The sequence below is a fragment of the Onychomys torridus genome, chromosome 1, assembly GCF_903995425.1.
Source record: "Onychomys torridus chromosome 1, mOncTor1.1, whole genome shotgun sequence".
Lineage (NCBI taxonomy): Eukaryota > Metazoa > Chordata > Mammalia > Rodentia > Cricetidae > Onychomys > Onychomys torridus.
This window is the reverse complement of record NC_050443.1, coordinates 27,781,778-27,809,743: the sequence shown is the minus strand read 5'-3', so window position 1 is coordinate 27,809,743 and position 27,966 is coordinate 27,781,778. Positions and strand designations below refer to the sequence as shown.

At 42.1% G+C, this 27,966-nt stretch overlaps 1 protein-coding gene across 4 annotated transcripts in view; it reads right to left on the bottom strand.

Annotated features, from left to right (window-relative positions):
- The window catches only part of Lsm14a (LSM14A mRNA processing body assembly factor), a 43,144-nt gene extending 16,886 nt beyond the window's left edge, over positions 1-26,258 (bottom strand). For all 4 annotated transcript variants that reach the window (XM_036193400.1, XM_036193408.1, XM_036193416.1 and 1 more), the window contains exons 1-4: positions 25,930-26,258; positions 10,243-10,406; positions 6,016-6,145; positions 647-769 (exon numbers count right to left, since the gene is read on the bottom strand). In XM_036193400.1, the coding sequence (XP_036049293.1) occupies positions 647-769; positions 6,016-6,145; positions 10,243-10,406; positions 25,930-26,050 (538 nt within the window). In that variant the 5' untranslated portion in view covers positions 26,051-26,258. The remainder of the gene's footprint in view (positions 1-646; positions 770-6,015; positions 6,146-10,242; positions 10,407-25,929) is intronic.
- Positions 26,259-27,966: the final 1,708 nt, after the last annotated feature.

The window sequence follows — 27,966 nt, the reverse complement described above, 5'->3', positions numbered from 1 at the left end:
CAGAACAGAATTTTTCAAAATGACAACAGGATCCCTTAAGCTTACTAAAATGTTAATCTCCAGGCTCCAGGGTTTCTAATCTTTCAGATCTCAATTATGCCCTGAATTTTCAGAAGCACTACAAGATGGTTCCTTTGTGATGACCCAGAGACAGAAGGGCCCACATGTGTGAAGTGTTAGGCAAGACTCAACAACATGCATATCAACAGTTTCTTTGGATGGGTTTTCAAATTTACCTAGCATAGTTCAACTTTCAGTGGTGAGTCTAGGACAAATCTGATAAACTTTGTAAACAAATGTCAAACACAGAATGCTCATCATTTCAATTCCAATGTGTAGAAAGTTTATAAAGTAAAAATAAGTAGAAGCCATTCAGCAAAGTATTTATTGTAGTAACTAGGGAAAAAAAAAATCCCTGAACTAGGGAAGTATGTTGGCACACACCTGTAATCCCAGCACTCAGAAGGCCAAGGCAGGAATATACTGAATTAGAGGCTAGCCTAAGATAAGGAGTGGAATCCCTGTCTCAAAACCAAAATTCGAAGAGCCAAAAGCAATGATACATGCTGTTTATAAATCTTCAGAACAAAGCAAAAACTGCTAGAGAAGTTTAGAATGCAAGTCCTTGACAGGCAAAACAGCTTACCTTGGGCTAGCTGTGGTTTTACAGATCTTGTATCCTGTGTGAAGGCAGAACCAACCGTGCTGCTCTGGGATAAGGTACTGCTATTGGATGCTTCTGTTCCAAAGGATGTCAAGGAGCTCCCAGCTTGAAAAGATTAAAAGAAAAACAAAACAAAACAAACAAACAAACAAAAAACAGCATTTTACTGATTGGGTACCCAACCCATACTTATAAAAATTATTAATACTGAAAATTAGATTATACAAAATAATTTAGGAAATCTATGAGAGTGTAGGGTGAAAAATGGGACTATATAGTCCTATAGCCTTCAAACAGTTTTTAGAACACATGGTGCAAAAATAGAGACACAATGGTATGGTGAACAGCAGAAACGATACATTGTCTAATTTTAATTACTATAACATTTGCATCAACAGGCGAAGCAACATGTACTTCCACTAGAGTTTTCTACCAGTTAAGGCAGGGGACAACAGACTCTTCCTGTAATGCTCTCCGTTCTGAAGGAACCATGGTGGTGCACTTGCCCAAAGCAGTGACAAAAGAGTAGGATCATGAGTAACAAAATGCCTAGGAAGGGCCCAGTTCTCTGCCATACTTGTTCTACCAATCTTCCTGAAGATGAGTGGTTGAGCCTTTATCTATGGTACTCTTTTAATATTCCATCCAGGAAGGTTGTTCCTGTATCTCAACAGTCCCTATCTCATCTCTCATTTGTATACCTCTATGATGGTAGTCAGAATAAGCTCTTACTCAATACAAATATAGTCACACCATTATAGTTAGTATTTGGGACCTTCTAAAGCTTCCCAATGTCAACCAACTACTACCTCAGTTTATAAAGCCCTCATTACCTGCCCCACTTCTCACATCACTTTGTGTATTTGAACCTGTGTAACCTGTACATTGCTCTTAAAATGCAATCTGCTCATTTCCAGAGTGCACTCCAGTTCTTTCAAATATTTCTACTCTTTAGTCATGGTGTTTGACACTTTGCAGCTCCCCAGGCTCCTGATTTGATGAATTCTACTCTTCAAATCCCCTTAAAATGGGCCACCAGGGGGTTAGGAATTTAGCTCAGTAGCAGGGCGCCCCTGGGTTCGATCCTCTGCTCCAAAAAAAGGGGGGGGCCCCCGCACCAGAACGCAGCAGTACCTCACACATGGAGTACTCTCACCCACCAAGGCACATTCCAAGTTAGGCTTCCGCTCTGGGCAGCTCTAGAAGAGATGAAACATCACCCCAAAAATGTAAGCTACTCTGAGGGTGTGCACTCCTATCACTGTGCCTGTTGCCTGCTGGAGTGCCGATTCAATGGTAGCAAGCTCTGGACCTTCTACTCTTCTCACCATACCCCCTGCTCCTCGACTTCATCCTGCTACTGGTTCACGTTTGTAACCCTCAAACACTATTATCACCGTCACTAGTACTAGTGACAAGGCAAGGCTAGTTCCAAATTCAAAGTCTTCCCACCTCAGCTTTCTAGGTACCGGGGTGTCTCAGCTAGGGTTTCTACTGTTGAGATGAAACACCACGACCACAGAGCAAGTTGGGGAGGAAAGGGTTTATTAGGCTAACACTTCAGCAATGGTGTTCCTCACTGAAGGAAGTCAGGGCAGGAACTCAAAACAGAGCAGGATCCCGAAGGCAGGAACTGATGCAGAGGCCGTGGAAGGGAGCTGCTTACTGGCTTGCTTCCCACGGCTTGCTCAGCCCACATTCTTATAGAAACCAGGACCAGCAGCCCAGGGATGGTACCACCCACCGTGAGCTGGGCCTTCCTCCATGGATCACTAAATGAGAAAATGCCTTACAGCTGAAATCTCATGGAGGCATTTCCTCAGTTGAGGCTCCTTCCTCTGATGACTCTATCGCTTGTGTCAAGTTGACACACATGGGGTAATAGGCATGAGACTCAACTGCCTCCCAAATCACTTTTTAAAAAAGATTTATCTATCTGTCTGTCTGTCTGTCTGTCTGTCTATCTATCTATCTATCTATCTATCTATCATGTATACAGTATTCTGTCTGCATATCTATCTATCTATCTATCTATCTATCTATCTATCATGTATACAGTATTCTGTCTGCATGTGTCCCTGCATGCCAGAAGAGGGCACAAGATCTCATTACAGATGGTTGTGAGCCACCATGTGGTTGCTGGGAATTGAACTCAGGACTTCTGGAAGAGCAGCCAGTGCTCTTAAAACTCTGAGCCATCTCTCCAGCCCCCAAATCAGTTTTTATCTAAGGCTTAAGAAGGGTCAATCAAGGTTTGCATTATTTATGGAGATATTCAGCTACTACAACATTATCTGTTAAAATAATCTTTATCTTTCCACTGAGCTGTACTAGGAACTTCACGGAAAAAGTAAAAAATCAGTATTTGGGTATATCTACTTCTATTCTCTGTTTTTCATTTATCCATATTTGTTTGTCTATCTTTTTTTTAAACATTTTTTAAAAGATTTATTTATTTATTATGTATACAACATGTATGCCTACAGGCCAGAAGAGGGCACCAGATCTCATTACAGATGGCTGTGAGCCACCATGTGTGTGCTGGGAATTGAACTCAGGACCTCAGTGCTCTTAACCACTGAGCCATCTCTCCAGCCCTGTTTGTCTATCTTTATGTCAGTAATTCAGAGCTCTAATTAATCTATCTTTGAAACAGTCTTTGAAATTGGGCCATATAAACCTGAAACTTCTATTTTAAAAAGACTGATGGGATTTTGACTTGAATCTGTGAATCAATTCAGGAGAGCATGTCATCTACAATGTTCTGATTCTCAATTCATAAGCATGGATTAGCTGTTTATGTAGCACTTTAGTCTCTCAGCAGTTCTGTGGTTCTCTCTATAGAGCAGGGTTACCTCAACCTCAGCATTCATTACATTCTGGGTCAGACAATTTTTGCTACTACTAGTTGTCCCGAGAACGGACCTGAACATTCTGCCCGAGGCCAACCCAAGGCCCAGCTGCCGATCCTGCAGGAACCCAACAACTTGGAGGTGTTGGTGAGACTGCCCTACTGAACAACCTGCTCAGCTGAGATTCATTTGGGAGGTTTCAGAAGTTGTTGTCCCAGAACCCCAGACTCTACCCACTACATACCAATACAGCCCTAGTTTTAAAAGCCAAAACTGACTCAGCCCTTCACTGCCAAATGTCCCTTGGAGAATATGGGCAATTTAGTTTCTCTCCAGAGAAAAAACTGCCACAGAATTTTTAAGGTATCTTTCATTTCTGGGTATGTGGTGTTATTATTATTTTAATTATTTATTTTTATACACGTGCATTTGGTGTTTTGCCTGCACATGTATATCTGTGTGAGGGTGTTGGATCCTCTAGAACTGGATTTACAGACATTTGTGAGCTGCCATGTGGGTTCTGGGAATTGAACCTAGGTTCTCTGGAAGTGAACGCTAGTGCTCTTAACCGCTGAGCCATCTTTCCAGCCCTAGGTATATGGTATCATTAGTACTATTACTATAAGCAGTGTTGCGTTACTATTTCAATACTCTGTTCAGATAAGGTGTCAGCAAATGTGTTCTGCAATTGGTCTTTGTGATTTCATCTTTGATCTGTTACTAATCATTTGCACCATTTCAAATTATTTATATAGTTTCTCAAATTATCTTTATTAATTCCACATTCATTTTTGTGGATTGGGAAAATATCATATATGCGTCCAAATCTTTTGGATATTAATGTAACTTGTCTGTGGCCCTGATTAGGATCGCTGAAAAATCAATTTCTACTTGCAGAGAATCAACATTCTGCAACTGTTATGTCTCTAAAAGCTAACACACATTTAGGAGTGTGTGTGAGTGAGTGAGTGTGTGTGCGTGCGCTTGTGTGTGTATTTATTTATTTACTGGAGACAGAGTCTCAACTGTATAGCTCAGGCTGTGCTGGAACTTACTATAGGCTGGACTCAATCTCATAGACAGGTATCTGCCTGTCTCTGCCTTCCAGGTGCTGCGATTAAAGGTGTATGTCACCAGACTGGCCACATTTGGGATTGTTATAGCGTTCTAATTAACTGACCACTGTATCATTATGAAAAGTCTGACAGCAGATATGCCCTTTTATGTGCTTTGTTATCAGTATGTATGACAGAATAGAAAAATTCTTAGTAATTAAAAATTAATCTATATAGGCAACTGGAGAGATGGCTCAGCAGTTTAACAGTACGTATTACTCTTGTACAGGACCTAAATTCAGTTCCCAGCACCCATGTCAAGTGGTTCACAACTGCCTATAATTCTAGTTCTAGGGAATTCAGTGTATTTTTCTGGACACCCCCACCCCTTTCAAATAGAATAAATCTTTAAAATACTATTTCTATTTAACTCCAGAGACCCAAGAGAACCATCAGTTAGTTGACTAACCAACTAACATGCAAGCATCTGTCTATTTGGTCAATATTCTGCCATTCTGCACATAAGAGTATAGAATGTCAGCATTCCATGACACACCAGCAAACCTGTCTTGAACTCATCACTTGGTATAAAAAATGGGAGGAGGGGATCTAATTATACCCATGTTTTTTATTTTAACCTTTGTGTACAATTAATTAAAATAAGTAGTCAGGGACTGGGGATGTAGCTTAATTATACAGTGCTTGTCCTAAAAGTATGAGGCCGTAGGGCTGAACCTGGTAAAGGCAGAATTGCTGGTTAATTTATATCAGGAGCAAAGAACTCCCATTCTACCATGTGCTGTGCAACCAGACCAACCTTTTTTTTTTTCAAGATACTTCGGGTTTTCACACCCCACCATGTCTGCAAATACCGTCTGTATTCATACATGAGATTCTGTACTTCAAGAAAAGTGGGTTTAATGCTAGACTAAATTTTCTTAACTGTGGACTAATGTGTTACTTGGAGCTAATGTGTTTGGTGGGTTAAATGTTTGTTTGCTTCTTTCTTTATTAAATGTGTATGTACCTGAGAGTGTGTGCACACATGTGTGCAAGAACTCTAGGAGGCCAGAAGAGGGCACTGAATCTCCTGGAACTGGAGCTACAGAATGGTTGAGTCACTATGCAGGGTGCTGGGTACCAAGATCTTGTGCAAGAACAGTTAAGTATTCTTAACTGCTGAGGCGTCTTTCCAGCTCCTTAAACGCATTGTGAGCGTTTACTATGACAAATGTTAAAGAGTGTAAGGTTTTTTTTTTTTGGAAACATGGTTGCATGTATTCTAAGTACTAGGATTATAAAATGCACCCACGCCCAACTTACAACATAAGTACTTATAATCATAAAACAAAGATTAAACAACATTTTGGCAAGTTTTTTTTATACTTTTATAGTAAAGAAATTGAGACCAAAAAAAAAAAAAAAAAAAAATGTCACCACATACCAACACCAACGGTGCCAAACTGCTGCCCAACCAATGTACTTGGACTGAACTGACTGTATGCTGGCATCCTGCCGAAAGGTCCATAGGAACCCACTGACTGGAATGAAGAAGATGACGAACCTAGTGAAGACTGAAATAAAACCATGGGTTATTCTAAGTTCTAAGCAATATACATATAATGGAGACTCAGATTTTTCTACGCTTTTTAAAAACATGCTAAGTTTAACTGTTAGTAAAAAAAGGCAATCACAATGACTTACAGGATATACTTAATATTACAACAATCAACAACCTCATTTCCACATTTGTAAACCGCCATGTGGGTGCTGGGAATGAACTCGGGACCTCTGCAAGGGCAGTCAAATGCTCTTAATTGCTGTTATCTCTCTTCCCAATGTCTACATACCAGTCACATTTAATGCTATTTAGAAACACTTTCTCTATGATAAATTCCTCTTCTGAGTTTAGTTTTATAACAGTTATAAAGTAACTGCTTATAGAAAAATTACTTGCTGGGTGTAGTGGTGCATACCTTTAATCCCAGCACTCAGAGATAGGTGGATCTCTGCAAGTTTGAGGTCAGCCTGATCTACACAGTGAATTCCAGAACAGCCAGAATGAGAGACCTGGGTCCCCCACCCCTCAGAAAAAAAAAAAAAAAGAGAGAGAAAAAATCATTTTCAGTTAATGGGTTTTAGTCTGATATTGACATAAAAAGAACTCTCATTTATAATTTTTCTTTATTTTTACATCCATTCATTTGTTTAGTGTGTATTATTCATGCATTCATGTATAGGCCAGAGGACAACTTGCCGAGGACCTTCTCTCCTTCCATTCTATGGGTTCTGAGGATTGGACTCAGGTCATCAGGCTTGGTTCTAAGTGTCTTTAGCAAGTGGGCCATCTCTCCAGATCCATCTTATTTTCAATCACCTGAAGTCCACTGCTGAACTCACAGAAAGGGATGCAGAAACAAATACCCTACATAAAGTTGTTTATTTTTTAACATTACTAGATTAAGTCAAGTAGGGCTGAAGAGATGGTTCAGAGGTTAAGAGCACCGACTGCTCTTCCAGAGGTCCTGAGTTCAATTCCCAGAACCCACATGGTAGCTCACAACCATCTGTAATCAGTTCTGGCACCCGCTTCTGTATACATAATAAATAAATAAATCTTAAAAAAAAAAAAAAAAAGCCAAGTAACTTTTTATAATAAACTGCAATGTGATGGTTTATCTAGTCAACCTGATTAGGAGATTAGTAAATCATACTTCGGGTATGTCTGTAAATGCTTTCTCCAGAGCTGAATGACTAAGGGAAGAAAACTGTCCTGAATGTGGGTGCTGCCCACAGGCTTCAAATCCAGATGGAACAAAAGAGAATAAAGGAGAGATGCCCTGTTCCACTGACATGCTTTCCCTGCTTTTTGGCCACCATGAGGTGAACAGCCTTTGTCATATATTCCTGTTGCCATGACATTGTCTTTTCCCTCAGACCCCAAACAATAGATCTAAAAAGTGGACTAAGGGTTCTGAAATTGTAAGCCAAGATAAAACTTCTCCTCCTTTTAAGGTATTTTTCTGGGCAATACATGTATCTTAACTTACTAAATGAAAATAAATATGTACCATAATACATATATATTGTTAACTAATCTTATAAAACATTCTACAATACAAATATGAATTGTACTGAAGACTACAGACAGGGCTATAAGCTAATTTATGGAAAAACCTTAAAATTATTGTGTGTAGGAGGGAGGAGATGTCTCGGCATGCATATAGAGGACCAAAGGATAACTTGTGGGAGTCAGTTCTCTTCTACCTTGTTGGTCAGGAGGGCAGAACTCAGGTCACCAGGCTTGGTGCCACAAACCTTTTCTTACTAAGCTATCTTGCTAGTTTAGGCCTTACCTTTTGTTCTCTGTTAATATCGGCACATGCTGGGTATTCAAAACACGTGGTTGCACGAGTGAATAAAAACAAGCAAAGTGAAGACTTATGGTTAGAAGAAGTCATACCATTCTGCCTTGTTCGCCTGTGTTTTTCTGTTTCCACAAAGCTGATTACTCAAAGTAACTGGTAACTGAATGATATATGCAGAAGACACTAAATAGGTACAGCAGTGCTGGTGTGGGGAGCCACCTCTATTACAGCATTGTCTCTTCTTCCTCAACCTAAACAACGCACGTTTTCTCAGGGTTACTTCAGACTTTGTTGCCCCAAAATAAAAATTAAAACAGGGAGACAAAAATCTAGTTTTTGCTGCAAGGATGAAAGTTTCAGTTTCTTAATCAAAAAGCTTCTTTTATATTCAGAAAAAAAATAGTATCAAGGTACTTTCCTTAATAGTTATTAATAACTGTTTCATATTTTCTCCCTGCCTTGTCTTTGCAGCCCTGGCATTAGAGATCAGAAGCAGGACTTTGTAATATACTAGGCAAGCACTCTACTGAGTTATGTTCTTTGCTTCATTTCACTTAGAAGGTTTTGGTAGGTATTTTCCTTTAACAGTCAGAAGAAAAAAATCTTATGAAAGATAAGCTTTCCCTCCCAAAAGATCTACTTATTATGTATACAGCATTCTGCCTACATGTGTTACATACCAGAAGAGGGCATCAGATCTCACTATAGATGGTTGTGAGCCACCATGTGGTTGCTGGGACTTGAACTTACGACCTCTGGAAGAGCAGTCAGTGCTCTTAACTTCTGAGTCATCTCTCCAGCACAGGAAAGATAAATATTTTAAGAGTCATGTCTGGAAAACTAAAATTTCCCATATGTGACTTGTTGAAAAGCCAACACACACATTTGAAATGACAGACAGGGAAAAAAAAAAGATTACAAATAAAATGAATTCAAGGGGCTAGGGTTTTAGCTCAGTGGTAGAGTGCTTGCCCAATGGGCAAGTGCAAGGCCCTGGGTTCGATCCTCTGCTCCAAAAAACAAAAATAAATAAATAAAAAGATAAAAAAATTCAAGAGAAAAAACACTAGAAGACTATAACCTTCCTCCCCACTTTTGTTTATTTTTTGTTTTTTTGCCACGGTCATGGCCACCTCTGAAGTGCTAGGACTGCTGGACAGCGGGTGCGTTCATCTTCAATAAAATATGCAAAGATTCAATTCTAAGAACATTTAAAAGCTAACTTTCAACTTGAGACACTAAAAGAATTTATGTTAAAACCCTTCTGTGCTGTGGTATCTCATTATGTCATTGCATACTGTATAATACATACTATGATTTAGCAGCCCCCATTTAAGCTAGTTATTTTATCTCAGAGTAGCCATTATCACCCTGGTTTGTAATATGAACCATTATCTGAATAGTGTAGAGGCATGGGTCCAAGATTCTGGAGTCTTATTACCTGTCTCCATTCAAACTGCAGTTCCTTTTCAATTTCCTCACTTAAAAAAGCAAAATAAATATGGGTATCAAGCTGAAAAAGCACCATGAGGACCAACTTATGTGCAGTGTTTGTGCTCTGTATTAAGAGTCTTAGGGTACCGGGCGGTGGTGGCGCACGCCTGTAATCCCAGCACTCAGGAGGCAGAGGCAGGTGGAACTCTGTGAGTTTGAGGCCAGCCTGTTCTGCAAAGCGAGTTCCAGGACAGCCTCCAAAGCTACAGAGAAACCCTGTCTTGAAAAACCAAGAAGTCTTAGGGTTGGGGATTTAGCTCAGTGTAGCAAGCGCAAGGCCCCGGGTTCGGTCCTCAGCTCTGGAAATTAAAAAATAAATTAAAAAATTAAAAATTAAAAAAAGTCTTATGTGCCAGGCGGTGGTGGTGTATGCCTTTAATGCCAGCAATCGGGAGGCAGAGCCAGGCAGATCTCGGTGAGTTCGAGGCCAGCCTGGGCTACCAAGTGAGTTCCAGGAAAGGTGCAAAGCTACACAGAGTAAACCCTGTCTCAAAAAAAAAAAAAAAAAACAAAAACAAACCAAACCCACCCCCCCCAAAAAAAAAAATCCTTACACAGTTAACTTTCAGTGTCAGCCATCATAACAACGTAGTAATGCTGAAACTAGAAACTATTGTAAAATTTAAATTCTTCAGCTATTTTAAGTTTCAACTTATGATCCCCAAAGAAACCTATAGAAGAACATTATCCAAGTAGTTGTATATAATCAAGTAACTTCTAACTAGTTAGTAAAAGTTCAACGGGAAAGGCAAAAGCCAAGGGTAACCAGGTATAACTTTACCACTCAAAGGCAATTTACTGTAAGTTACCTGAACAATAGCTGGGTCCTGAGGCAAAGAACACTGTGGCTTTGGTGGCTCACAAACAGTGAGGTCTTTGATATCACTCCCCCGGAATATAATATACTCAAAGACTTCATCTCGAGGTGGTATTGGACGGTCTGTTGGTCTGTCTTCTGTACCAAAGGATCGAACTGGTGAGAAAATAGAGGACATAAGATGAATGTCTACTACTCACCATATTAAGGCAGGGCCTAAGGATTCTGTTACAAACACCAAGCATCATTCTCAAATACCATTCATAAGAAAACACTTATTAATATATAGCCAAACATTTTTAGAAGAGGGAAATAGAACACATTTTGCTAAAAGCAGAACATATTTCATTTAAAAGCCCAGTGTTAGGAGGCTGTGTTTTCACAATTTTCCTTCTATCTTTGGTGGCTGTTTATGATAAGGTATGAAAAAATTTTTTTTTCCCCATTGCTGTTTTATTTTTAGTGTTTTCATTTAGCAAAATGAAGATCTGAAAACTTACATCATAGTTCTTGGTTGGGAAGGGATGGCAACAAACATTTTTGCAGTCCACAAATTCCAACGTTTAAGTTTTGAGGCAAAGAGAAGTCAATGAAGGTAACCAACCTTTCTTTCTTTCTTTTTCTTTCTTTCTTTCTTTCTTTTTTTGGTTTTTGAAACAGGGTTTTCTCTGTGTAGCTTTGTGCCTTTCCTGGATCTCACTTCGTAGACCAGGCTGGCCTCGAACTCAGAGATCCACCTGCCTCTGCCTCGCGAGTGCTAGGATTAAAGGTGTGTACCACCACCGCCTGATGAAGGTAACATTTCTTTGGTGAACAGTAAGTCTTCCAGATGCTAAGTTTCCATGGGCAAGATTAAAATGCCCATCACCTAAAATGGCTGCTATATACTAACTCTCAGTATTTAACACCGAAGACGGAGTTACTCAAAGTTGACCTGTGGATCACATGCAATGTCAGCTGGCTATAAATGATTATGTTCTGAGAACACTTTAAGACACTCTTGAGTCTCTTACACTAGTTTCAGGATTACTGTTTTAGGAGACTACGGAAAATATCAGCATCCATGTGATCTTCCAAATAAGAAAGTGCCAAAGATCACAAACTGCTCGTGGCAAGAGTGAATGAGTGCAGGGCAGAGATTGACTGGCAGTTAATTTTTCATAAAACTGATCCACAGAAAACCAATGCTATCTCATTTTAATAATGTCCTATTTTCTTATTCTAAAAATTCCTCCTGCCAGGAGGTGGTGGCACACGCCTGTAATCCCAGCACTCGGGAGGCAGAGGCAGGTGGATCTCCGTGGGTTCGAGGCTAGCCTGGGCTACAGAGCTAGTCCAGGACAGGCTCTAAAGCTACAGAGAGAAACCCTGTCTCGGGTTAAAAAAAAATCCTCCTAATACTTAAGAGGAAGTTTTAGGAAAGACTATGGCCCATGGCATCATCATTACGTATGCAGAACATCCTTCCCTAAAATGTAAAGAAATGAAAGTCAAAGGGAAGCTAAAAAAACCAAACCAAACCAAACCAAACCAAACCAAACCAAAAAACTACCAACAAAACAAACCCCCCAAAACAAGCACCAGCTCAGGCCTGTAATCCCAGCACATGGGAGGCTGAGGCAGAAGGATTGTACATAAGTTCCAGGTTGGCCAGCACTATAGAGTGAGACCCTGTCTCAAAGACTAAAAAACTAAACCACACTGAACACCTAAGCAACCAGGCACAGCAATATACTCCATATTCCTATAATCTATGATCGGGGTGGTGAGTGAGATCTGGTCTAAAAAGGACAATCATTTGGATACACAGTTAGTCTAACCTGGAAGAACAAGGCAGAACAAGTAACATCCTTTGCCCACTCTTCCTCTACAGAAAATCGCATTAGCAAACCCAAATAGGTAGATGGAGGACAGGACACAGGTATGCTAAGAGAAACTGATGTAGAGGCTTTAGCTGAGCAGCACTCCCCCAACTTTCTCTTCATGGCCAAATGAAATGTTAGCAGGCAGGAACTCCCCCTCCACAAAATAAATAAATAAAGGCAAAAGGGTTCATACTTTGACCTTTTGATAAAAAGATTTGCTTTAAATGATGGGTTCTTGTGTGTGTTTATGTGTAAGTATGTGCCTATGAGTACAAATGCCCATGAAGGAGAGCAGAGGGCATCAGATGCCCTGGAATGAAGTTACAGGTAAGCTACCCGATAGGGAGTGCAGATAACAAACTTGGGTCCTCTGCAGAAGCAGTGCTTGCTCTTAACCACTGGGCTATCTCTCCAGTCCCCACTTCAACCTTTTCTATGCAGAAGGACAAAGACCAAAAAACAGAACTAAGAAAATTACATATAAACATAAATCTTAACCCATCTTCATCATCACCACAAATAAATAATATCCCAGGCCTCAAAGCTGCCCATTAGCTTATTCTGAACTAGAGTGGATAAGTTAAGGCCCTTCTACAAAACCAGAACACTCTATTAGACTTCCCAAGGCCTAGGAACCACTCAACCTGTATCCAGGGGAATCCAGTAAATTACAAAAACAACCAACCAAACAACCAAAGCAACAACAACAAACCCCCAAACCTTTTCCTTGTTTATGAAGGCAACAACACTGAAGGTATGTGAGGAGAAAAAAAGAAAGTAGCAGGATAGATACCTGAGCTGATTCTGTCAAAGCTAAAAATTTCTAGAGAAACAACACGGAAATGCTAAAACCCAAACATTTTTGAGGTTTTAACATGATGATATAATAACAATATAATGCCCCTCTGGTCTGTTTATTAAAAGGTAAATACTAAGGACCTGTCAGTTAAGAGAGCTCCCAGCACAATTCTACAAAGTACAGGAAGGCCAAAGGAAACTGATATAAACACATCTGAGAAAGTAAAATATCCCCATCAGGCTGGTTGTAATGGTTATCCCAGCACTCAGGAGGCTGTGGCAAGAGGACTGTAAATTTGAGGCCAGTGGGGGTTTCATAGCAAGACCATGCCTCAAGAAGCACCGCCCCCATTGCTACTACACTGTCTTCTAAATAAATACTTTTCAAAATTTGAACCATATGTTTTCCAACCAGGCAAATTTTTTTCTGAAAAAAGTACCTTTCATGTGATCAACAAATAACTAATATGTTACGTACAAAGACACTGATGTCTGGTAGTGAAACAGAAAAATAAAGCTTGATAAGCACAAAACTAGGTTTAAGGCTATATTTCCTCTTCCTCAACCTCTCAAAACTAACCTCACTAGCACATCTTCCCCTTGAGACAATCAGGCTTTACACAATGCTGTCAATGTGGACTTCCTAAGTTAGACCCTGATAAGTCACATTATTGACGAATACTTTTCATGGCTCCTAGAGCAAGAAAAGGTTAACCTGCCATTCAAATGATAAATGAGGCAGATGTGGCCATGTAAGCCAAGAGAAAGCTAGAACTTGAGGCCTTATCCAGCTGTGGCCTCCCCTTATATGAGGACAAATCAGAATTAACAGAGCTTGGAAATATATCAGAAGGAAAGCCATGGGTTTACAATAATTTAACAGGGAGAACTGACTACCAGGGATTTGAGCCTTTCCTTCCCCAATACGGGAATAAACCAGGAACTATAACATGTGCTAATTCAGCTACCCTACACAAAGACTGTACTGCACAAGGTTATTCCTCTCAAAGAATGACAAGAAGGAGAAAAATGGGGATTAAAGGAAATCAAGTGAAGATCAAAGAGCTGTTTTTACTGCGCAACATCTGAATTGAGATTCCAAGATGATTCTGGTGAACCCCCTGGACAGAGATGCATGAATGTTATGAAATGAAGGAAGGGATAAACAAAGTACTGAGTAAAAAGAGTAAAGATCACAGTAAGAACTTGTTTTGTAGAGTGACATGATTTGGGGAAGTGACTGGATCCTGAGGGCTCTGACCTAAACAATGGATGAATCCCTCCATAGAGTCATAATGTGACAGCACTATTGGGAAATCTGAAAAGCAGCAAGTAGGACCTAAGTCCCTAAGAACATGCCCTGTGAAGACCTATCTTGTCCCCTGCTTCTTCGGTCACAGGTGCTGGGGCATTTATACCATCAGGGTCCAAAGCTAAGGGGCAAGCTGATCACAGACGGAGACCTCTAAATCTAAACACAAAGGTTTGACTAACATGAAATATTTAAGGAGAAGGGGCAAGTTTTTTTTTTTTTTTAAAATCTATCTATTTATTTTACATCCTGGCCACAGCCTCATTCCCAACTCCTCCCCTTCTACCCCCCCATCTCCTCCTTCAACCACCCAGGAAAGGGCAGGTCTCCCATAAGTACCAACAAAACATGGCATATCAAGTAGTAAGACCAAGCACTTCCCCATGTATTAAGGCTGCGCAAGGCAACATTGTATGAGAAGTAGGTCCCAAAAGCCAGTAAGGAGTCGGAGACAGCCATGTTCCCACAGTTAGGAGTTCCATAAGAAAACTGTCGGTCTAGTCTCTGTGAGCCCCTATGAGCCCAGGTCAGTTGATTGCCTGAGCTTTCTCATGGTGTCCTTGACCCTTCTGGCTCCCACACTCCTGAGACGGGGCAAATTTTAGGTGCTATTTTATTGTACGCATTGTTTATTCAAAGGCAGGAAGGCTAACTCTTCTTAGAAAACTTCAATGCACTGTCTCCAAATAAGCTTCAATTAAGAATTTACTTACAAAGCCATGCTCATACCTTTAATCCCAACACTCAGTAGAAACAGACAGATTTCTCTGAGTTCAAGGACTGGATTATGCCAGCCAGCCAGAACTACATAGAGGAGAAATATTTCAAACTAAGTATCTATAAAGCAGATCCACAATAAAAATCAACAACCAAATAAGAAACATTTTCCTGGGCTAAAGAAAGGCTAGCTTCCTTAGATCAACATGGATACGCAGTACAAGATAGATTCTTGAAAGAAAGGTCCCACAACAGCTCAAATAGAAAGTTGCCAGAAAGCCCACCAATAATATGGATTGTTTTTTTGGAGACTGTGTCTGCCACTGGCTAGACTTCAGCTTGTGATGATCCTCCAGCCTTTTCTTCTCCAGTGATGGGGTGACAGGTTGGACTACCATGCCCAGCTAATAAGATGTGCTCTACATAGAAACAAAAACCAGAACAGGACCAAACTTCTTATGTGAAAAAGTAGCCAGAAAAACTACAGGACAATGTTTAAAAAGTATACTGGGTGGGGTGGGAGGGAACGACGGTCCTAGAAGATGCCTTGGTGGTATGATGCTTGCCTAACTTGTGTGAGGCCCTAAATCCTGTTCCCCGCACTGGGAAGGAGGTGGGGACAAGGAGACAAAATAGCTAGTAAGGCAAGTTATCATACAAGTAGAATAGTTAAGACATAGGCAGACATAAGAGTCTACAAAAAAAACTCTCCCCCCTTAAAAAAGAAATATTTTCAGCTAAATAAATTCATGTTGACTCATGAGATAAATGTCTCCTATAAATTAATACTGCTGCCGGACGGTGGTGGCGCACGCCTTTAATCCCAGCACTCGGAAGGCAGAGCCAGGAGGATCTCTGTGAGTTAGAGGCCAGCCTGGAAAGGCGCAAAGCTACATAGAGAAACCTTGTCTCGAAAAACCAAAAATAAATAAATACTAATAAACTGTTTTAAGGGATTCTAAGAACATAATTATGGAATGTAAGAAAAACCTGTAACTATAATTTCAAACTATATAAGCCTGAAAAGAGGCAAGAAAGAAAAACAAACACACTTAATATGTATGTTTTATTATACTTTATAATATGCTAATATTTTATCTTAGGCATAGAGGAGGTGGTTTTTTGCTCATCTGTGTCTTAGAAAACTGCTAACATCTATGAAGTCTTCCTGAATGTTGTAAATATGACAAGATCCATTTATATGTAACTTCAGGAGACCAAGGATTCTGTGATATCTTCTCATGAACTCCATTGTTAAGAATCCACTAGATTAGCCAGGCGGTGGTAGTTCACGCCTTTAATCCCAGCACTCGGGAGGCAGAGGCAGTCGGATCTCTGTGAGTTCGAGGCCAAGCCTGGTCTACAGAGCAAGTTCCAGAACAGACTCCAAAAGCTACACAGAGAAACCCTGTCTCAAAAGGAATTGGGACTGTAGCTCAGTGGTGGAGTTCAAGGTCCTGGGCTTGATTTGGGGGCTCTGTAAGGAAATACAAGACAAAAAAACAAAGCAGAGTGGATAGACTAACCAGATACAAAGAAACTTTAGGATGATTGAATTGTTGCAAAACCATATTCCAGTTCTGCTTCCTATTTTACTAAGATGGGAGAAGTCCCAGCTGTACATGCCTGCCACCATGGAGACATCTGCTATCTCACCTTTCCCTGAACTGTAAGCCAATAAACCCTTCTAACGAAAGAGGTGATGGCTGTGTGATTCTTATTGCCTCATACACTTAAAATGGGTGAATTTTACATCATGTAAACTATTTACAATGAAGCTGCTAAAAAGAGAAGAGAAAAATTACAGTTGCTGAATTGCACTTAATACAATTTAGGGTGGTTGGGTGTGGTGGTAAATACTTATAAGCCCCAGCATCCAGGAAGAAGCAAGCTGAGAGGCAGGTTCAATGCCATCCTGATCTTCAAGTTCCCAGCTAGGGTTAAATAATGAAACCTTTACCTCAAAAAAACCAAAACAAACAAACAAACAAAAACCACAGGACAAAAACAACACACCCACTAATTCCTACTATCAAAATGCAGCTTCCTAGGAGAGGGACACACTAAGCGCAGTCATCTCAGCATCCAGTGTGTCTGTCTTCATTATAGTCCTAGTCCATCTACTCTCAAGCGTGCCTAGTCTCTGCAACCAGTTTTCCTACTGTTTTACCATCTTCAGTGCACAAGAAAGCAACCAGTCAAAGGAAGGAAGAAGGACTTGCTGGTCTGAACACTGTCTGAATAAACCCTGGGTTAGCCCTCTAGTTTTTAGCTCTGTCTACATCCTCAACCACTTCATGGCATTCTCATTTCCTTGTACCCACGGCTCAGGGTACAGATCAGGTTACTTCTTGGCTTTATCCACCATCTACTTAGCTTACAGGTACAATTCTACTAAGAATTTGTCCTTTAAACTCATTTACTTGCTGTTTGGTCTTTTATCTTGTGCATTTTTGATTGTGCGTCACCACACCTGGCTTAATACTGACTTTGTAAGCTGCTTTTAGTTGGGCATTCCTTCTTCCCGATATTTTATTTTAATCTCCCAAATGATACAACCAACGAAAACAGAAGTGCAATTGGAAAAGAAAACATCGAGGAGAGCAGAATTGATCAAAGTGCCCAAGTAGAAGGGTGGAGGTGGTTTGTCTATATTGGCTGTTATGTGTGCATATGCATGTGCCACACACTGCATGAAGTCAGAGGACAATCTGCAGGAGCTGGTTCTCTCCTTCCACCCTGTGGGTTCCGGGTTATAGGTAAATGACTCAAACCATCACATCAGGCTTTTCAGCAAGTGCCTTTTATAAACTCACCTTTCTGGCTCTATTATTTTTAAGCTGATACATAAGAACACAGAAATTGTACCAATCAATGGGGTACCATGTGATATTTTGTTACATGGATCTGCACTGTGTAGTGTTTAAGTCAGGTTTAACAAACCTATCCCCTTACTTTTATTTCTTTATTGCCAAACTTCCAAAATCCTTGCTTCTAGCCCTTTGAGATTTATAGCACGTAATTGTTATCTACTGCACTTTGCCTGCTGCTCTTTGCTGAGTCAAAAAGGAAGCAAGTAAACAGACTGAAGGTAAAAATGGGGTAGAAAGTGTTGAAGGTCTAAAGAAAAGAGAAGGAACACAAGAGCCCCCAGAGAAGAGTAGAGGATGGAAATACAGCACGACTCCTAGGAAGTGGCTAAGACTGCTGAGGTCAGTGAATCCAAGTAAATTCAGAGTGAACTTGGTTATATAATGAGGGCTGTGAGTTCTGCAAGCTCGTATGTACAACAGTACAAGAGAGATGTAGGGTGTGGAGTGAGGAGAGTACAATAAATACTCTGTAATGACTGCTCATGGAATCATGGAATTTAAACAGGAAATGATGAGTGAGAATGAGGGGCATCAAAAGACTGTCACATCAAGAAACTGAGCTGAATGCATGAGAGAAGTTGGGGTTTAGCTACTAAGCACTTAAAAATGCTTTGCTACTTCATTAAGCACTGACTCTAAGCTGATTACTTTTATGTAGCACTTCATGTACTTATCAGGAAGGGTATAAAATAGGTAGGCATTACATTCTCACAGGAAAAGGAACAGATGCAAAAACACTTGGCCATGGTCAAGTACTCCCTTTGTACTCCAATCAACCTGTTGGGTCACATGTTCTTCCAAAAACACACAAAACTAGACTTTACCATCAACTCACCAACTCATACTTTATCTACACACTATATGAAAGAAAATAAGGGCAAAGTATGCCTGGAGAAGAATGAAAGTTCAGCTACCGTCCTTGCTGCTGTTCATACTGAAGCACTGAGTTAAATACAGCTCTTGCTGTTACCCTGAGCCAATAGTTTCTCTACTGGTATTTTATTTTCCTCCTTTATTATTTTTTCTTTCTGACATACACTGTTTTCAGTATTAGAATACAGAAAATCATGGCTCATCTCACCCATCTTCCAAAAAACAAAACAAAACACCAAGTTAAGACTCTTAGAAGTCTGTATTTCTGTGGCTTGTACATACAGCAGCAACAACAAAGATGTTTTTAAGCCTTAGTTCAGGCAACCTCACTAAATAGGGCAAACAAAAGAAATTAGGGCTTTAAATTTCATGAGATCTTTGTTGGTCCAGGCAGCAATTTTGTGGGTTGTTTTCCACCATCAACTTCTGGCCAGGCATGATGGTGCACACTGTTAATTTCAGCACCCGTGAGGCAGGGGAGCTCGTGAATCTGAGGCCAGTGTTAAGTGTCAGGTCAGCCAGGCTCCATAGAAAGACCCTATCTCAAAACAGGTCAATGAGGTGCCTCATTGGCACTTCCAATGCTCCTGCTCACTCCACTAGGATGGTGGTTTATGACTATGTGGTCCATGAACAAACAAGAAGGGTAAACTAAGACAGTGGACAAGACCCAGCAGATGATGAAAGACTGTTAACAGTTTACCACCTTTGTATATGACCCAAATCCCTTGAAAGTTTAAGGGCAACTCATTTAAAAAATACTGACTTGCCATTCTTTTTCCATCTCTTCCTTCTGCAATGGCATCCTGAATGATTCCCCAGGGATAGCCAACTACATACAAGAATTGCTTCATTTATATAAAAATTTCCCTCAGCTGGGTAGCAGTGGCCCACGCCTTTAATCCCAGCACTCAGGAGGCAGAGGCAGGCAGATCTCTGTGAGTTCAAAGCCAGCCTGGTCTACAGAGTGAGTTCCAGGACAGGCACCAAAACTACACAGAGAAACCTTGTCTCAAACAACAACAACAACAACAACAACTCCCTCATTCAGCACACAGGGATTATTAAATGTATTCATTCACAAGTGAAGTACAAACAGACTGGAATTATTCCACAAATTATTTATGCCTGTCACTTGCTTTATTATTTTTCTTCAACATCCTGGCTTGATTCTTCTAAGTGAAAAAAGTCACAGCGTAAAAGTTTACCTCCTTAATAATGTCTACTTGTTATAAAACTTCCTTTTACATACCCACTCAAGCAAATTCCTCAATACTCCCATTTAGGAGTTTTAAATTAATTTTAAAAAGTTTTATGTGTATGAATGGTTTGCCTGCATGTATGTATGTTATGTGTACCCTACATATGCAGTCCCTTGGAAGCCAGAAGAGGGAGTCATATCTCCAGAGACTGGAGTTCCAGATGGCTCTAACTGCCATGTGAGTGCTAAGACTCAGGTTCTCTGGGAGAACAGCCAGTGCTTCTAACCACCAAACCGTCTCTCCAGCCCCAGATGTTTTCATTTTAAAGAAGTAACACTGGACTACAAACTGCAGGAGCTGCTGAAACCACCATGACCTAGATTATTTACAAACACACTTAAAGGCAGCTGCCAACGTCATTTCAGATCATCTTTTAAGACTTCCTGATGGGTTGGGGATTTAGCTCAGTGGTAGAGCGCTTGCCTAGCAAGCACAAGGCCCTGGGTTCGATCCTCAGCTCCACATTTAAAAAAAAAAAAAAAAAAAAAAAAAAAAAGACTTCCTGACATTCACCTAGGCTGTTAGGATCAAAGGCCATCAAGCTTATCTGGGCTTCATCCCTAGAGGGGAGCTAATTTATGAACTCTCTAGCAGAACACAAGAGAAATGAACCATTACCAGTTCCTCCCCATCAGGCTTTCACTTTATTATTGTGGGATATACAACTGATTACCCAAACTGGAACATTAAAGAGAATGCTTTTTAATAATAACACTAAAACAGGCATAAATGATGACTTTCTACCAGGCAAAGCCACAGATAAGGTCACCCTAATTATTTTTTTTCCCTGAGACAGAATTTCTCTATATAGTTTTGGTGCCTGTCTGGATCTTGCTCTGTAGACCAGGCTGGCTTCGAACTCACAGAGATCCACCTGGCTCTGCCTCCCGAGTGCTGGGATTAAAGGGGAGTGCCACCACTGCCCAGTTTGGTCACCCTAATTCTATACCATACCGAATGTTAACTAGCCAAATTTCAAAAGAATTATGTAGTTTCTCACACACACACACACACACACACACACACACACACACACACACACTATAGCCATGTAAAAGACCTAAATACAGACCATAAAAGTCAAGTGACTCTTTTACTGAAGTTAGAGATCTAAACATTTTATGCTATACACAAAATCAGTATCAGGTCCATTATAGCCCAAAATGTGAAGAAAAAAAAGATGAAGTAGCACAGCACTGGATGAAAGAAAAAGTCATTATTAACATGGACAAATAAGAAAAGAAAAACACCACCCAACTAGCCCTAAAGAAATGCCCGATAAACATGTCTAAATTAAAATGAGGAACTATATACAAAACCATTACATAAAAAAGGTATTAGTAATATGTACATCCATCAAAGGATTTATATTTAGAAACTCATAACTCCAGAGAATAACTCCAGTGATAAATTTCAAAGGCACTTAAGGAAAGATAAACATCAAATGGCTTAGATACTTAAAACTCATTAGTAGCCAGAGAAATAGGGACTAAAACCATATTCAAGGGCTGAAGATGGCTCAGTGGTTAAGAGCATGTCTGACTCTCAGCATTCACTTGAGGTAGCTTATAACCATCTGTAACTCCAGCTTCTGCCTTCTGTGGGCATCTGCATTCATGTGCACATACCTTCCTATACATATGTCTAATTAATAACAAAAACTAACACCACACTGAACTACCTACCCACCAGATTGGCAAGAATTATAAATATATGGCATTCAGTACTGTTTTTGGTGATACATATGAACAACTAGAATTCTCACTACTGAAATAAAAACTAGTAAGCACCTACTAGAAAAAACTGCTGTGCATTACTTAGTAAAGACATACACTCCCTGCGCTCCTGTAATTCAAATTCTAAGTATGTCCCCACAAAAGATTTCAACACATCAGTGCATTTATACACTAATTTTCCTAAAAGCATTGTTCAGAATAGCCCCAAGCTGGAAAAAAACTAAGCGTTAACTGTCAAATATCCAAACCTGTGGGAAGGTTAAAAGCCAAAAGTAAAACAGTCTATCTACACAAAATTCTAAACTGCTGTGCTCATACCAGCTGAGCCACTTCTCCAGCTCCTTAATAACTTTTAAAAATTATTTTGGGGGCTAGAGAATGGCCCAGGGGTTAAGAGCATAGTAGTTCTTTCAGAACTCACTACCACTTGTAATTCCAGTCCCACCAGGCATGCATGTGGTACACAGACACATAGGCAATCAAAACATCCATACTCATAAAATAAAAGTAAATGTTAAACATATTAAATTTATGTTGTGTGTACATGTGGAGGTTGGAGGACAATCTGCTGGTGTTGGCTCTCTCCTTCCATGATGAGTCCTAAGAACTGAATTCAGGCTGTCAGCCACCTCACAGGTTTTAGTTACCCCCTGGCTCCCAACTTCTCATTTTGAAAATAGAGGTGTTAAGTACTGGACATTAAGGAAAAATCATATCAATATATGGATTAAATAACAATGTTATAAATTAAATAATAAGAATTTATTACAAACTGGTAAAATGCCTAATATTTTATTCTAATAAAATTTTTTGTTAAAGAGACACATTTTTATTAAAAATTTGGGCAATTAAAGTTTTTTTTTCTTAAGGTTAAAGTATAAAAGGATAGGTTTACAATTTAGAAATATTTAATACATTCAAAATATTAAAAATGGACTGTGATGGCTCAAGTCTATAATCCTAGAGATGGAAGCAGTAGAATTTTATGTTTAAGGCCAGAGTAGGCTACACAGTGAGACCCCCTACGTCAAAAAAGCCCCAAAGGGCTGGGTATGGGTGCTTACACCTGCAGTACCAATACTTGGTGAGGAGAGGCCAAAGAATCACTTACACTTCAAGGCCAGTCTGAGTTACATAGAGTTCTAGATTTCCTCAGGTAAACCAAATGACCAACAGACCAACCCAGAGGAAACAGGAAAAAGGAATCTCAATTGGCTCACCCATTAAAAAGAGTGCATACTGCTCTTCCACCAGAGGACCTAGATTCCCAGCACCTGACAGGTGGGTCCCAACTGCCTGTAATTCCAGCTCAGGGTGGTGTTAATGGATCTGACACCTGTGGCTTCTGTCAGTATCTGTACTCACAAATGCTTATAACCACACAGACCACACACATAAATAAAAATAGTAAAAGTTACTATCCCGCTGGGCGGTGGTGGCACACACCTTTAATCTCAGGACTGGGAGGCAGAGCCAGGCGGATGATCTCTATGAGTTCGAGGCCAGCCTGGTCTACAGAGCAAGTTCCAGAACAGCCACCAAAACTACACAGAGAAAGCCTGTCTTGGAAAACAAAACAAAACAAAAGTTACTATCCCTTATAATCAATCCCAGCACCTAGGTGGTGGCTAGAGGACTAGGTGTTCAGAGTGGAAGCTGGAAGTGGAGGATCAATACTTCAAAGTCACCCTTGACTATATATGTCCAGTCTGAAGCCAGCCCAAACTACATGAGACTCAGATAAACAAACCCCCAGACCTCTACAAAACGAACTTAATGAGAAATACTGTTCTCAACTAGTTTTTAGATCACTTGGTGAGAGCACCAAGAACTTGAAAGCTTTTCCCACACTTCAATAAAATCATTAAAACCGATCCTATGGGTTGGGGATTTAGCTCAGTGGTAGAGCGCTTGTCTAGCAAGGGCAAGGCCCTGGGTTCGATCCTCAGCTTAAAAAAACAAAAACAAAACAAAACAAACAAAAAACAACAAACGATCCTATGAAGCAAAATCTCCATCCTGTAAAAAGCAGATAAAGCAGCATCAAGGTCAAGCCTTTCTCATTTGTTTTTGAGGCAGGGTCTCACTATGTAGTTCTATTGGCCTAAAATTCCCTAAATAGACCAGGCAGGCCTGGAACTCAAATCCACCTGCCACTAACTCTTAAGGCTGGGACAAAGACCTGTGCCACCATGCCCAGCTTCACACCATTGATCAGGTCCTAATTACTAAAGAGAATCACACATCCTCAAGTATACTGAGTGTCTAAAAAGATGAAAGCAGGCTCTTTAACAGGCAGTATGTGACAGCACACCACAAGGCAAAGAGGAAGCTCTGGGGTATTCCTTGGTTTTCCAGTTGTCTTTTCTGAGAGGGTTTCCTGTATACCAGGCAAATCTTGAATGCCTGAACTCCTGCCTCCACCTCCCTAGTGGAATTACCAGCAGGCATCACCCACCACCCCCAGCTTTTCTCACTGGGGACTGAACCAAGGGTTTTACACTTTTTCATTTTTTTGGTTTTTCGAGACAGAGTTTCTCTGTGTAGCTTTGGGCCTTTCCTGGAACTCACTCTGTAGCCCAGGCGGGCCTCGGCCTCGACCTCACAGAGATCCACCTGCCTCTGCCTCCTAAGTGCTGGGATTAAAGGCGTGGGCCGCCGCCGCCACCACCACCACTAGGCTGAAACCAGGGTTTTATGCATGATAAGCAAGCACTCTATCAACTGAGATACCTGCTTTTTAAGATGACCTTCCTGTACTGCTTAAGCAGGCCCAAAGTTCCTTAGTTCATGAAGCCTTTGAAATAGCTGGGACTACAGGCCAAGTGTCACAGCACCAGGCTTCATACTGCTTTTTAGAAATTGGACTTTTTAACTTGTTAAGTGTCTGATTCAAGAATGCTTTAAAAGTAAGTTGTCAAAAGTTACACAAATACCACTACAATGCAATTGTGGAAAATAATCACCCTACTCCTCTATAGTGTACCTTTTTAGCGTTGTTTTTGTGGTATTGAGGAGGGAATCCAGATCTTCCACTTTCTAGGCCAGAGCTCTTGCCAATCAGGCCAAACCCCTAATCTCTATCAGGTATGTTTCAACAACATAAAAAATTTTCTTACCTAGGTATATTTGTCCCAAAACACTGTTTAAAGGGTCTACCAAAACATCTCAAAAACGGGTCATTAAAACTTGTTTGGTACTGTGGAACGACTCTCCCATTGAGCTAATGTTTTGACACGATCTGAGATTCAGAACCTTCCTATCCCCAGACCTCTTATCCTAGTGGACGTGGTTCTCATGGTGGGAAAATACTTCTCCCGAGTATTACAAATCGTCGTAGGGCTTCCTCTAAGATCAGACGTTCAAGTTTATTTTCTTTCCGCTTTCTTGGCCAAGGCCCAGCACGTGTGAATGGAAACACAACCCAGACCGTCCGGAGGCTAAAGGCTATCGGGTAGGGTGGTCCCCCTTCTCTAACACAACTCCCTCTCCCAGTGGAACACGTACAGCGGAGCCAGCCGGTCAGCGCCCCATAATACTCTATCTGAATTGGTCACAAGAGTCCCGGATCATCAAACTTGAACTTTCCTTTCTACCAAGGTTCCAGAAAGTGGCCCGTGGGGACTGCAAGCAAACATTTTAACGTGCACCCTAAAGAAATGGTTGCACAAGAATTCCCGTTTAACAGGTAACAATCACGGAGGAGACAAACCGGATGCGATCGGCTCGACCGTACCAATGGCCTTCCGCGAGCACTCGTCTGCGGCGCAAACCCAAAGTTTTGAGCACATTACTTGGTACTTCACTGGAGCACCATCGCAACCCAACGAGATGAAGAACGCTGAGAAAGGGGTTAAAATGGGTGCCGGGGAATCAACACGTCGCATTCAACTCAAGGGAGGCGGAAAAATTCTTGGACTCCTCCGGCTTTGTTCGGCGGCTCAGAAGACTGAAGACCGAATGTCGGTCTTGGAAGCCACGAACCTGGGTGTGTTCTCCGGCTGGTTCCCGGGACTTCAGGGCCGCCCCGTCCCGGGCGCCGCCCCGCCCCGGGCGCCGCGCACTCGTGCCCGGAGCGCCCCGGATGGAAGGAAGCAGCCCGGGGAACCGGGAGAGGCCGCGCCAGGGCCCTCGTCGCTCGGGGGCCCGGGAGCGGCCTCCCCCGAGGCTCGCCGAGGGAGAAGAGCGCGAAGGCCGCGGGCGCCGGCCCGCGCTCCCCGTCCCCGAGGCCCGCCCGCCGTACCTTTGGCGAGGGCTACGGTGGAGTTCTCGGTGTCGATGGTGTAGAGGATGCCCTCGTAGCGGATCTCCGCCTTGGAGATGAGGCTGATCTTGCTGCCGATGTAAGGAGTGCCCCCGCTCATGGCGTCGCCGCCGTCACTCGCACTCACTCAGGCAGATCCCGCGCTGCGCTCGCCGCTCCACACGCCTGCCCGCCCGCTCGCTCAGTCGGCACCTCACAGCAGCCTCCTCAGAACCAACATGGCGGCTGCGCCGGCTCCGCTACCCTCCCCCAGCCTCCCGCCCTCAAACCGCGGCGCGGCGGCGGCGGCGGCGGCAGCGGCGGCAGCGGCGGCGGCGCGGAGCATGCTGGGAGGGCGAGGCCGCGTACTCTCTCGCGAGACTCTGCGAGCCACAGACCGCTGCCTTTTCCGCGGCGGCTCCAAGTCCCGTTGATCTGGCTGCTCACTGGCTTTCCCTTCCGAGGCAGTTTCGGAGAGGCGAAAGTTTGTTGTCACGGCACCTAGACGCCGTGTGGCGAGCTCTCATTCCGCCCGGCGACGCCGGCTGCGGCCTCCGCCATTTCTAGGCGGGCTGTACGAGCCCAGTGTCTGTAATTGGTGGCTTCCTAGCCCACGGCCAGCTGCCGGTCATCCGCGGGTCACCGAGCTCTCACTGTCATGCCAGAGCAGCCCTCGTCGCCTACCGAGTTCACACCTCCAAGGCTGCTGCTCCTGGAGGCGCTGGGACTGTCCCCAAAACTCGTTTTCCCTTCCTGCTGGGTCTAACGCTTTCCAGACGCCTTGATCGGGCTCCTAGCTTTCAAGATGCCACTGGACACCAGCAAGTCCCAAGTGTGTCTCTGCAGCTTTGATTATTTATGTCAACTCCAGTTTCTTAACAACGATCGTCTCTCCGTTTGGGTGCCAAATTAGCATCTTAAGACTGTCCAAAGCTGTCGGTTTTACTCCAAATTCGTCCCTCTAGCTTGTTCTCTGAGGTAACTAGGAACCGGGACCGTTAGCTACGAAAACCCTAAGCCTGGATTGACTTCTCCTTCGCCCCCACATCTGTTCTAACTGTAAGTCTTGTCTGCTGAGTCTGGATCATCTCCATTCATACAGCTCTCTACAAGAAGCCTCAATTACTCTGGCCAGAACTATTGGCAGTAGCCTCCTAAGAATTCTCTGCTTCTCTTACCCTACTAGGTTTTTCTTAGCACAGCAGCCGGGGCGTCATGTTCAAGTAGCAAGAGATGGTGGACTCTTAGGCAAATCAAGTCAGATACCATCCCTCCTCTCCTCAATACTCCCCACAGATTACATGTTACACTAACCGTCAACCACACGTCCTATAAGGACATAGATGATTTAGCTTCTAGTTACACAACTCCACGCTGTTCCAAGCATCCCTTCTTTACACGGAGCTTTCACAATTCATTACACTCCGCTCAAAGCCCTAAGAGATAGAGTTTACAATACTATCATGGACCTCACCTTGCACCCCTACTTAGCTTGCCCCTCCCCCATAGCACTTATCTCTCCTATGTCGAATCATAGGTGTGTGTCTACCTCCTCGACTAAAATGCAAATATTGTGAGGAAGGGGTGTTTTTGGTCACTGCTTGTGTCATCGCGGCCAAGTGTAGCAACTGGCACAGGACAGCTGCTCTGTAGATTTTTGCTGCCAGAATGAACAACTGGGATGAAAGCAGGATGTGAGCTGAGAGAGTGCACGGTGATTATCTGGGTATTCAAGTGGGGGAAGCAGGAGAGGTTAATGAGCTGTGATGTGATTGGTGCACAATAGCTTCAAGGGGCCCTGCTTCAGTACAGAGTCAGTACCAGGGTGTGCAAAGTGTGTGCTTGGCTTTGCTTCCCATTGTAGGTCTCAGACCAGAGTTGCCTTCTCACGCTTCATAGTGAGCACATTCTTTCCCAATGGCAATTCCTATAAACAGATGATATGTGGTACTCAAATTTACATCTCCTGGCTTCTAGCACATACACCAGACATACACACCACACCCCTGCCACCTGCATTGGGTTTTCTTCCATGGT